This window comes from Meriones unguiculatus, chromosome 8 (genome assembly GCF_030254825.1).
Source record: "Meriones unguiculatus strain TT.TT164.6M chromosome 8, Bangor_MerUng_6.1, whole genome shotgun sequence".
Classification (NCBI taxonomy): domain Eukaryota; kingdom Metazoa; phylum Chordata; class Mammalia; order Rodentia; family Muridae; genus Meriones; species Meriones unguiculatus.
This window is the reverse complement of record NC_083356.1, coordinates 951725-964352: the sequence shown is the minus strand read 5'-3', so window position 1 is coordinate 964352 and position 12628 is coordinate 951725. Positions and strand designations below refer to the sequence as shown.

Below are 12628 nucleotides of genomic sequence, written 5' to 3'. Positions count from 1 at the left end.
ACTCTACTGAACACAACATGCCTTCACCCCCCACGTCTCTAGGGTCCTCAGCTGACGACCCAGTTACCGTGACTCCTGAGAAAATCTGCCAAGTGTCTACAGAACCATCTCATCACAATCACATGGGCCAGAAAGCTTTGCTCTCCCCAAAGGAGTCGGCTCACCTCAGTCCTAGGATTAAGGGAAGGTCGGGCAGGAAGGCCTCCTACCACGGTTCACACTCAAGGGAACACACCAAAGGGAGGGGCCGGGAGACAGAAGTCAGTCCCACAGCCCAGAAGTTAGCTGCTGCCAAACCTCAGATAGACGCCTCTCGACCCGAGCACAGTACCTAAGTCAGGGAGGACGGGAAGGTGGCCTGTTTGTGTACACTTGTAGAGGCCAGAACATCACATCATTGCCCACCTCAGTTTCCCACTTAGCCTCAGACTTGAGACAGTCTCATGTAGCCCAGGCTAACCTCAACAGTTAAGAGCACTGGCTGCTCTTGCAGGGACCTGAGTTCAATCCCAGCAACCACATGGCAGCTCACAACAATCTGTAACTGTATTCCCATGGGATCTGATGCCTTCTCCTGGTGTGCAGACAGACACACAGACAAAACACCCACATACATAAAATAAATCTTAAAGGAAAAAAAAAAATGAACACAGCCAGATCCCTGCAGAGTTTAGAGCCATCACCACCCTGGCCTTGTACTCTCAACAAGGCACTCTGCCAAGTGTGGGAAAGAAACATACACAGGAGACTCAAGAAACATCTTATTAATACAGCATTTATTTGTCTTCTCTGTCAAACCCCGAGCCAAGCACTTCCCCAAGACTTCCTGGCGGGCTCAGGACAAGGAGCGCACAGGGCAGACGGGACACGAAAGAGCTGTGGGAGGCAGAAGTGGAAACAGCTGCTTCACATGGCGAAGAGGATGAGAAAGGCCACCATTAGGCAAAAGAGCCCCATGGCCTCTGAGAGGGCAAAGCCCAGAATCGCGTAGGAGAAGAGCTGTTGTTTCAAGGAAGGGTTCCTGGGAAAGAAGAGAGAAGACTGAATTTCTGGTGCACACAAGGAAAAGGCCAATGTCTAAGGTGCACATTTATTTATAAAAAGATCCATGGAGAACCCACTGTACCCGAATTCTAGCCCTAGGATGTCAACAGAGGGTTAGAGGTGGACAGTCTCGGGTGCTGTTACACGGTGGATGTGCACACACCACCTTCCCGGTGGCTCTCCCTATCAGTCACTTAGAACCACAGGCTGCATATGCAACATCCAGGGCCAGAGCAGGAAGGAGACACAGCCCTAATAGGACACAGTAGCAGACTGCAGATGGGCTGCGTTCACATCCTGTGACCCAGGACTCTATGGCATAACACTGCTCCAGAAAGTAGGAGAGGCAAAGGGCTAACTTTCTTTGGTCATCTGAAAACCGTCAAGTTTTTTTTGTTGTTGTTGCTGTTGTCTTTAAACGGTTTTGGTTTTTTCTTTCTTTTTGATGCATTTTTAAAAAATTCTTTATTAATTAATGGTTTTGGTTTTTGATGCAGGGTCTCTCTGTGCAGCTCTGGCTGTCGTGAAACTCTGATCTGTAGACCAGGCTGGCCTCAAACTCAAGAGATTCACCTGAGCCTGACTCCCAAGTGCTGAAATTAAAGGTGTATGCCACCAAAGCTTGGATTTTGGGATTCAAGATGGTGCAAGTAGCCATGGTATTTATGATATGAATAAAAACAGGATAGCTGTGTCCTAAGTTTGAAAGACAATAGATAATTTTCATTTTCCTTATCCTGGTACCTATGGAAGTCTTATGGGTTAGGTAAATCAACACAAACACACAAACTCTTAGCAGAATTGTGGACATAGTAATCAGGTTTCCTCTTTAATGCAAATTCTGAAAAAAGAACCCTATCTCCCCAGGCATTAGGATAACTTGCTGGTCTCTAGAGGGTTAATTTAGCTCTCAGTGACTTGTCCAGAAATTATAGACGATGTAGTCCCAGATGCCTGGGACCAGTGGGGCTGGAAGCAGAGGGAGCTGTCCCAGAGAGACAGAGGGAACCCCCAGAGAGGCGGCAAACGGCACCAACTGAGTGCCAGCTCAGAAAGGGCAACCCTTTTCTGTGAAGGGCCAGAGTTTTCACCTTAGGCCTTTTGGAACTCGGAGTCTATTGTCCTAAAATTTATTCTAGAGTGAAAGCATAACTGTGCATGTCATGTGATGGAGCACAGATTCCTATCAAGCCAGCACTTTAAACCCTGAGCTGGAGAGACGGCTCAGAGGTTAAAAGCACTGTCTGCTCTTTCAGAGGCCCTGGGTTCAATTCCCAGCAACCACACGGTGACTCACAACCATCTACAGTGAGATCTGGTGCCCCCTTCTGGCATGCATGTGTACATTGTATAAATAACTAAGTAAATCTCAGAGAGAGAGAGAGAGAGACAGAGAGAGAGAGAGACAGAGAGACAGAGAGAAAGAAAAAGAGAAAGAGCTAGCTAAAAATACTTTAAAGAAGATAAAAACCAGGTGGTAATCCCACCATTTGTGAAGCAGGACTTGAGGTACCCAGGGCCACACAGTTAAGACCCTGTCTCAAAAAATGAAATTTTAACCCAACCACAGAAAAACAGGTCGTGGTCTAAACGCGGCCCACGGGCTCGGCCTGGCAGGCTCTGCTGTGCACTGTGCTGCTCAGCACAGCTCTGGTCGGCACTTAACCAAGGCTACTCCGCTCCTAAGCACTTGAAACTGCACAGACGAGGAACCGAAAGCCTCAATTCTATGTTGAGACAGGGCCTCACGTAGACTAGGGTGGCCTGAACTTACCATGTAGCCCAGGCTAACCCAGGCAGAACTGCTGACTGCTCTGCTTCTATCTCATAACTGTTGGCATTACAGGAGTCATCATACCTAGCTTGTAGTTTTATATTAAAAAAAAAAAGTAAAGCAAAGTGTGGCTGTACATGCCTCTGATGCCAGCATTCAGGAGGCAGAGACAGGCAGAGCTCTGTGAGCCAGGGCGATATGAGAAAAAAATTAGTATTTATTACGTGTAGACGTGTACACAAGTGTGTGCTGCCACACCCACGTGGAGGAGAGAGCACTGGACAAGCTGTTGTCAGGTGACTCATCTTACCCACCCCTTATTCTTTTTCCCAGACAGGATTTCTCTGTGTCTCTCATCCTGGAATTAACCCTGTACACCAGGCTACCCTCCCACCAACAGAGCGACCTGCCTCTGCCTTCTGAGTGTTGGGTTTAAAGGTGTGTGCCACCGTGCCTAGCTTAGCTTGTGTTTTTAATTAATTAAAAGTTGAATAAGGCAGCACCTGGGAGGTTGAGGTAGGCTTATCTAGGCCATCCTGGTTATAGAGTGAGTTCCAGGACAGTCAGGGCTACACAGCAAGACTCTATCTCAAAAAAGGAACAAACAAAACCCATATATTTAACTAAAAAGTAACAACACTCAGCCAGCTGCCTCTGTACCGGAGAGTGCATTCTAGACCTGTCCTTTGGAACACACAGAGCCAGATGGCCCAGATAACTTACCTGGCATAGCCAATGATGAGGCTCCCAAAAACAGTCCCAATCCCAGCCCCAGAGCCAGCCACCCCAACTGTAGCAGCCCCGGCCCCAATGAACTTGGCGGCCGTGTCGATGTCCCTTGAAACGGTACTGGTGTGGAAGCTGCGGCTAGAGATGAGTGAGGTCAGAGGCTGCTGCACTGCCAAGCTGCTGCTGCCCTGTGAAGAAGATGCAGACAGAGGCAGGGTTTTTGTTATCAACCCACTGTTTTGCTTTGGAAACATTGTACTATTTCAAACTGCTGGGCTGTCAAATCTGATGTTCCTCCCCAATGGAAAAGCATTTGTTTCTCTGAAAACCTCCCTACAGTGCTGGCAAGAGAACTTTTTACTGTAGGAGGTGGAGTTCAAATGACTTCATGATCATGTATGGTCTAGAAGTGTTGAGTCTGAGGCAGGAGCCTGTTCTTGACACCCAACACCTAGTCAGTAGACTAGGCCTAGTAATGGAAGTTGACAGAGCACAGCAAAGCAGAGCTGCCAGTGCTGACTGCTAACTAGAGCATTAGCTGCCTTCCATTTCCACCTCAAGCCAGAGGCTGGGTCCTTCGGAATGTCCGCGTGGTGATTGTCCTCTGCACGCCCCCTACTGGTTCTGGGAGGTGACCCTCCACAGCAAACCAGCCCCAGCTCCACCCCAGGTACCTCATCTGTTGGCATCTGTGGTCGCTTCAACTGCACTGCGGAGAGAGGGCGACTGAGCAGCTGAGAGGTGTTCCTGATCTGGTGGAAGGACATGGGCAGGAGGTCAGGGAGACTGTGGAGGCCTTCAGAAGCAGGCCACGGCTCCAGAACACTCTCTGACACCCTTCCATTGTTTCAAAGTCAGCCAGAACCTTGAATCACTCTCTCATCAAGCAAACACCGTTTTAGAGACAGGCAGACATCTCTACTCTCAGCACTCAGGAAGCCAAGGGAGGTGGAACACTGCATGTTCCGGGCCAGCCAGGGTTACTCTGTCTTGAAACAACAACAACACAATAACAAAAGAGGGGCTGGAGAGACGCCTTAGTGGTTAAGCACCTGTAAAGTCCCAGGGCCAATTCCCAGCACCAATGGTGGCTCACAACCACCCACCACTCCAGCTGAAGGGATCCAATACCTTCTTCTCATCTCCTTGGGTACCAGGCACACACAGGGCACGCACACACATAACACATGCAGGAGGACACTCATATGCATGAAATAATTTCATACAGAAAATCTTAAAAATAAACAAACAAACAACCCCAAAGAAACAAAAGTCTTGCTGTGTTGCCCAGGCTGGCCCTGACAGCCCAGGTTCAAGCAACCCTACTGCTTTAGTCTCAGGCACCAGCTCTTCACACACGCAGCCCCTCTCTGGGGGCAGCAGATTCTGTGTGCAGGACCACACCACTCTCCTGCCGTAAGGAAGGAAAGCATGCTTCCTTTTAGGGGCCATAGGAGGCCTCTACTCCTTTACCCTGTGCGAATCAGAAGAAAGCTAAGCCCCAGAAGCACCTGCTTCACTCAACAAATACTGTAGCAGCAAGAACACCAAGGGCAGGGTATCCGTCCCTGAACACACATATCCAACCTCTGGAAAACAAGATTCACGGCAGACACAGCCTTTCTGCGCCGCCCCTAGACAGTGTCTCCAGGACGCATGTAGCTGACAGGCAGGCTGCTATACCCAGAACTGAGATGCACATACCCTTTCTTTTCTTGGCAGGATCTCGGTGTAGCCTACGCTGGTGTGGAGTCTGTGCCAGCCCATCTTCCTGCCTCACCTCTCAAGTTCTCTATTCCAAACACGAGCCACTCTGTCTGGCTTTTTCCTTTTCCTTTTTTGTTCTGAGGACTGAATCAGACCCTGGGCTTTGCACATGCTAGGCAAGCATCCTCCACAGGGCTATACCCCCGGCCGCTAACGTTAACTTTCTTTTGTGTGTATTCTACTGCTTCCGAGGCTAACACTTTTCCAGAGGGTACGTAAGCTTCCTTTCCAGACTCTACTTCCCAGAATGAAGTCCCGTAAGGCTCACTCAAGACAAGAGCCCGCATACAATATACACCCTGTCCACGCCATGCAGCGCGCTGTTTGCTCACCATGGCTGGGCTCGAATGCCACACACACAGCGAAATGACCTGATCTGGATGTAAGCTAACTGGCCTCTAGAGAATCTGGGCCAGGGGAATGCCTAGCAAACATTCACTCCTGCCAGCAACTACAGCAAAAGGCCTTTCCCAGAATCCAATTCACCTTCCCCCAGGACATCTGTGAAGAACCATGTCTAACAGGTATGTAAATCCACCTGCCACAGGCTGCGGGTTGGACATACAGGTGTTGAGGTGGAGGCACCTCATTTGTACGCGACAAGGTCATGTTACTGTATCAAAAGGTTGGACACCTCTGCACTCTCTAATATGAAGAGACAAGGTGTCCTTTAAAATTCTCTTAGAAAAATAAGTAAATACATAAAGAACAAAATTCTTCCAGAAAATGCACTCACCAAGGAGCGGGCAGAGACGAACTTGGAGCAGGCATACATTTTCGGGGGCGAGGGGCCAAGGCAGGATAGCTGGAAATAAGAAGCAGCACTGTCAACTCTCCTTGCTTGCTAAACTTCATCCCACATCTGAGGAGCTCCAGGAAGCTCAGCTAGCTCAGAGAGCTAACTGAAGGGCTACAGACGACATCAGAACCCTGAAGTCAAGTCACTTTCTTGTGGCCTGAACAAGCAGCCACTTGTTCTCTGCTTTAAGACCCATCACCCATCTCAACAACTTCATGACCTGGGATTGCTAAGTAATTTTCTCAGTATCCCTTGCTTAAATTCTTTTCTTTTAGGCTCAAAAACCTATCTTCCCTGGCCTCAGTGTCTGGGCCTAGGAAAGATGGAATCTTAGCAATGTGGTAACTCTAACACCTGTAATGCCAGCACTCAGGAGGCAGGGCCAAGACTGCCCAAGTTCCAGAACAGCCTGAGCTAGAGCAAGCCTTGTTGAAAAGCAAAAACAACTGGTATTCCTCTTGGCTGGGGAGCATTAGGGCTGGACCCCAGACCACACACTGGCCTAGTGCTGGACACCCCCAGCCCTATACAGCCCTACACTTCTGGGAGTTCTTAGATGACAAACACACTGGAAGTTTTCCAACAACCTTTTTATTGATTATCTGAAGCATTTCACAACCTAAAATATTTTCACGTGATGCAGCCAGTGAGAAACTGGCATTACTCTAACTGTAAACTCATTTCACCAGTCCAGTAAGAGGTGTTACATTTTTTTGTCCTCAAAATCCAAAGGAATAAGTGAGTTGAAGATTTAGGATAGTGTTTTTCCCCAATCGAATCGAGCTCACTTGAACCAGAATTATCTGAGAGGCAGCATATATATTAAAAGCACCCGTCACTGGCCCAGAGGATAAAAGCACTTGCCCTATAAACCTGATGAAACAAGTGTGATCCCCGGAGCACATGATGGAAGGTTCGTCCACGAGCTGCCGTCTTTTCCCTCACGTACACCTCGGCACACAATAAAACACAATCTAAGACATTTTCAGGTTTATGTTTTGTCTGAATGTATGCATGTATGTATGCGTATATGTATGTATGTGCACCACATGCATGCCTAGTGCCGAAGGTTAGAGATGCCACTGGACTCCTGGAACTGGAGTTACTGATGGTTGTGAGCCACCATGTGCTGGGGACCATACCTGGGGCCTCTGGAAGAGCAGCAGGTGCTCTTAACTGCCCCTGAAAACAATGGGGGAAAAAAGTGTTCTTGGGCTCCCCGTTAGATTTTCCTAGTCAAGATCTCTGGTGCCAACATTTTAAACAACTTTTCCAAGTATCTTTTTTCTTCTTTCATTTTTGTAGACAGGGTTTTCTTGTGCAGCCTTGATTGTCCTGGATTCCCTTTGTAGAGCCGGCTGGTCTTGAACTGACAGCAATCCACTTGCCTCTGCATCCCTGAGTTCTGGAGTTAAAGCGGTGCAGGCCCAACTCTAATAATCTTATTTAAGGTATACAACGACATAGTCTCAACACTACAGAAGGGGTGTCAGTGATTGGAACACTGCCCTTTCCCTTTGGGAGGGCACATGGAGGTAGAACCCAGGACCTCAGTGCACACTAGCTGACATGCTCTAGCCTTAGCTCCTTCTCTCACTCTTCAGTCGCTATTCCAAAAACTAAGACTTAACTGGAAGTGCAGGCCTGTTACACACTACTCCTTAAGTAAACCGGACTCAGCCTGTACAAAGGTAGGCATGCCTACTTGTAAAAGCTTGAATTTTACTTTTAGATCAGTATCTGTCTTCAAGTCTTGTTCTTTCTAAAACTTTACTTTTTGCTAGATATGGGGAACACACCTGTGCTGGCAGCACGCAGGAGGCAGAGGCAAGCAGACCTACGATTTAAAGGCATCCCAGTCTACCTAGGGAATTCCAGGACACACAATGCAACCCTGGAACAAATAACATCTTGTCTTTTCTTTTATACTACCAAATCTGCTGCTCAACTATTCAGGTTTTTTTTTTTTGAGTCAAAACCCAACACTTCTTTAAAGCTTTTAGAGTAAGGGAGACATAATCTGGGGTGTGGCTTAGTGGGTAGTGCCTGCTGCACCAGACTGTGTGTGTGTGCACAAAACAATGACTTTTCACTGTAATCCCCAGTGCTGGTGTGTATGGACACAGGGGGATGCTTGAAGCTGGCTGAGTTTATGAGCTTTAGGTCAGTAAGACATCCTGTTGGATCACGAGTTTGAGGCCAAAGTGGGCTTTTATAGAGACAGTCTTCGAGAAACCAAAATAAGAAGGAAGACACTTTCCCCCAGTCTCAAGGCCGTCACTTACAGAAGGCGGTTCTGCAACTCTAGGTACTGCCCTAACCCACTGCTTGCCTCCCCTAACCAGATCAAGAGCAAAAGCAAAGCAACCTTCCACAATCACAACTCCTAAGCGATGGCCTCCCTGCTTAACTATTCTGTTCCTTAAACCTTTCCCTCTCGCTGGCAAAATCTGAGGGGCCTGTGACAGGAAACCTGACAGGTAGAGACTCTAAAGCTTGGCCCTCTCCCAACGTCTGGGCTTGCGGCCTAATAGAAAGCTCCACTTTTAGCCCACCGTTGAAGATTTTACTTCCAACTTCACTAGCACGTCAGGGCTCTCACTGGAGGCCGAGACTGGGTAGCAACCAGTGTCTAAGGACACAGGCCCCTCTCCTGCCCTGGCCTTCCCAAGCCACCCGTGCACCGGGCCGTTTGCCCGCTCTGCTCCTCGCTACCACGTTCAGTTTATTGCAAAGTGAGGGATGCCGATTAGCGGAGGCGGTGGCTTTGGACGACGACGTAGCTCGTCTGAGCGCCGGAGGTCCCCCGGCTCGCAGTCTGCAGACTTTACAAGGCAAAGGCTACTCTGACTCAGGATGACAGAAGGAAGCAGAGTTAGGAGGGGAGGTTGCGGGACTATGACAATGGGAGAGGCGCGAGGGCGAGCAGAGAGCTTCCACCGGCCCCGGCTCGCGGCCGCACGCCTGCTCCTGCCTTTGGCGGGCCGCAGAGCCCGCAGCCCCCGGAGACGGCCAAGATGGCGCCAGGCCCGCGCGGTTAGAGGTCACCGCCGGGAGGAAGGGGCCGCGGGGACGCCGGCGGCCGCGAGGCCCCGGGTGGGAGCTAGCCAGGTCAGCGCGGCCACGCGTCCTCGCAGGGGGACTGCTGCGCGCGCCTGCGCGGCACGAGGAGGACGCGAGGCCTCGAGGCCTTACCTGCTCCCAGGGTAGAGAAGACGGAGAGGGGCGGGGGCGCGGCGAGCGGGAAAGAGGGCTCTGCGCATGCGCGCTCGCTACCGCGCGGGCAGAGCGAACGCGGGCGAGGGGCTCTGCCCCGGCGCCACAGCGCCCCCTGCCAGGTCGGCGGTGCGGCACCACCCACAAGCGCGCCACCTGGCGTTCAACCGGAGGAACTACAAAAGGAGCCCGCTGTGCGCGCAAGAACCAACTCTGCAGGCAAAGCCGATCCGCGACGTGGCGGGCGGCGTGGCCCGCTCAGCATTTGGGGTCTTGGGCTCGAGGGCGTTTGCCGGGCGGTCACCAAGCAAAGCAAACCCGCCTCATCGGAAGTGGCTTGGAGCCTACAGCAGGGACTGGGGTTCAGTGCCCAGCAGGGGACGATAACATCGCGGAGCCCCGGGCTTCCCGTCGCCCTGGGCGCGTCGCTGGGGGCAGAAAACTTGCCCGGTGGGCTAACAGCCAAAGCCACGGCTGTGCCCGCCGGCTTTAACCGACTCTGCATGTCCTCCCTCGCCGGGGAGCACGAGGAAGGCAGCAATGCGAGCTAGGAGGCTGTACACGTGGCCTACAGCTCTCCCCTAGCCCCGGGGCAACTGCGAACGCCCGCGCCCGTGGCCTGCAGGAGGCCCCCGCTGGCCGTCCCGCGCCCGTGGCCTGCAGGACCCCGCTGGCCGTCCCGCGCCCGTGGCCTGCAGGCCCCCACTGGCCGTCCGTCGGTGCGTGGGCGAGGGGGCCGGGGAGCGCTCGCCAGGCCCCCACAAAGAACAACATAAATACAGAGAGCGCCGCGGCTGTAAATAACGGCAAATCCGCCGCCCTCCGAGGGGCCGTTTGTCCTCCCCTCCTTGGCCCCGTCCTTGCCGCCCCTCCCGGCCCGGCCCCGCGGCGCCCCGGCCCCGAGCTCCTCCGTTTAATCGGATTTGGGAGAAGGGGAGGATAAATCACGGCAGCAGCTTTACGGTCCCGGAGGAGAGGCGAGCCGCAGCCGGGCGCACCCCGGCCGGCGATAAAACCCGCCGCCGAAAGCCCGCGGAGCAATTTCCCGGGACCCCGAGCGGCGCCATTACGGGGATGTAATTTTGCCCGGATGAGGCCCCGAGTTTAATTATCCTCGCGGAGGAATTTCAATGCGGCCAATCCATCTTGCGGGCGGGCGGCAGAGGGATTTATACGGGCCCGTTATTTCACACCGCTCCTCCATCTGCATTTTTATGGCCCCGAGCCCCCGCGAGGGAGGGCGGTGGGGGGAGGGGCGGCCGCGCCAGCCCTCCCCTACCACGAGGCTCCCCCCCCCCCCGTGCCAGCCGTGCCCCCGGGCCGGGCCAGCGCGCTCCCTGGCAATCAACAGGTATTTTCCGAGCGCAGACGCTGAATTCCTTCCGGCTCCCAGCCTCGAACCCGCAGAGGCACGAGCCGCAGCCCGGAGGAGGGCGGGGCGGAGGAGTCGCCGCGGCCTGCAGTCTGCGGGTTCGTTATCCCCGGTGCCGGGGTTCAGGCTTGACCAACCCGGGTTCCCAAACACGTGTGACCTTGGGAAGCAGTTTAACCCTTTTAAGTCGTTCTCCCCTCCTCCTAAAATTGGGCATAATAACAGCACTTACCCTGCAGCCTATCTCGAGGTAATAATGTACATGAAGCATTTAGCAAAGGGCTTGGTACTCAGTAAAAGTTCAATAATCGCCATAATCATTATCGTCGGTATTATGGCTAGGATCATTGCAATTCAATTCTGCCCCGCTCCCGCGAGACTGTTTATTGTAAGATCCTTGCAGTTACCTCCTGAAAGACACTCAAATATCACAACTTTTCAACCACATCAATCGTGCAGAACCAGTTAGTGGATATACTGATGGGTAACCTGGGAGGAGGCTTAAAATCCTGAGCGCCCCTGCGACAAGGTTTGAAGAAGGAAAATTAGATAATGAAAGAGCAGGGACAAGACAGAAAGTGGACTGAGGCAGGTGAAGGAGGGGCGACCCCGGAGAAGCTTAGCTGAGGGTCTGGGGAGCTTCCGAACCCTGGGCTTGGGAAGGGCTCTTTCTCCACAGTGCGGGACCTGGGGCCCAGAGAGGAAAGGGTTTGGAGCCGGAACCAGCCCTCCAATCGGCCCCGGCCTCTTCCGACCAGGCCATGGAACAAGGATGGCCTGATTGGCCAGTTTTCCTAATGGCTTCTAGTGGCAGATTCTAACTGGTTAGCGGCCTCCCTGCACAGGAGTGACGGAGAAAAGGGATTGATCTTTCCTTTCCTGGATTGGTTAACAACCCCCGGGGGAGAGAGACTCCTTTTAATTGACTGGTAGGCTGGAAGGCTTGGCACCCCTACATCGAAATCCCATGAGTCCCTGCCCACCAAGGTCACCAAGGAAGACCCTTCATTGTCTTGATTTGCCTTTGGCCGGGAGACACAGTAGCTTAGAGAAGAAAAATCAAAATAGTATACACACACCACTGTGCAGTAAGAAACCTGAGACACGAGGACTCACCAAAGAAACATAAGAGACAGCACAAAAGAAAAAAAAGTCTTGTCAAGCGATGAGAGGGAAGCTTTTGGCCAAAGGATACAAAGTTTCACTTAGATTGAAGAAATCAGTTTTAGTAATATATTGGCAGTGACTACATTTAATTTGTTGGATATTTCATGGCTGCTGGAATAGATTTTTAAGTTTCTCACACAGTGAATTGATTGGCTAAAGTTTAATTAGCTATATAGACTTTCTGTAATATATATGTAGATCAAAACATGACCTTGGGTCCATAAATATACACTTTTTTTTTTTTAACAGACTCTTTCTACTTAGTCCTGACTGTCCTGGAACTCACCATGCAGACCAGGCTAGCCTGGAACCCACAGAGCTCTCCCGTCCCTGCTTTCTGAGTGCTGTGATTATAGCCACACTCCCTGCTCAAAGGACAAGATTATTATCTGTCAGTTAAAAATATTTCCCGAGAACTGGGCGTGGTTCGGCCTTTAATCCCTGCACTTGGGAGGCAGAAGCAGGAAGATCTCTGTAACTTTGAAGTTAGCCTGGTCTACATAGTAAGCTCCAGGACAGCCAAGACTAAATAGAGACAAAACAAAACAACAAAAGCCCTAATATACATTACAGCATCTTACTATGTTACGTATATTTACAACATTATATTTGTTTGGTTTCAGACATCCTACCTGCTGCTGGGTGTGGCTGCCGTGCCCTGCCCTCTACCCTGAATTCCCCAGCCCAGGGGCGGGCTGCCCCTCTCCCAGAGGCCCTTCACTATATAATCCAAACATTTGGCTTCCCCCTCTCTTGATTC

General features: G+C 51.4%; 1 protein-coding gene across 2 annotated transcripts; it reads right to left on the bottom strand.

The window, feature by feature from the left end:
• Positions 1-759: 759 nt before the first annotated feature.
• Atp5mc2 (ATP synthase membrane subunit c locus 2) lies at positions 760-9440 on the bottom strand. 2 transcript variants are annotated; one of them, XM_021643565.2, is made up of 5 exons: positions 9309-9440; positions 6051-6119; positions 4222-4299; positions 3542-3735; positions 760-1021 (listed from the first exon to the last, which is right to left on the bottom strand). In XM_021643565.2, exons 2-5 carry the CDS (start codon positions 6087-6089, stop codon positions 907-909), a joined length of 426 nt encoding a protein of 141 aa, XP_021499240.1. In that variant the 5' UTR covers positions 6090-6119; positions 9309-9440; the 3' UTR covers positions 760-906. The 2 variants fall into 2 exon arrangements, with proteins under 2 accessions (XP_021499240.1, XP_060244476.1); XM_060388493.1 differs by lacking the exon at positions 9309-9440 and adding an exon at positions 6978-7022.
• Between the last annotated feature and the right edge of the window lie 3188 nt (positions 9441-12628).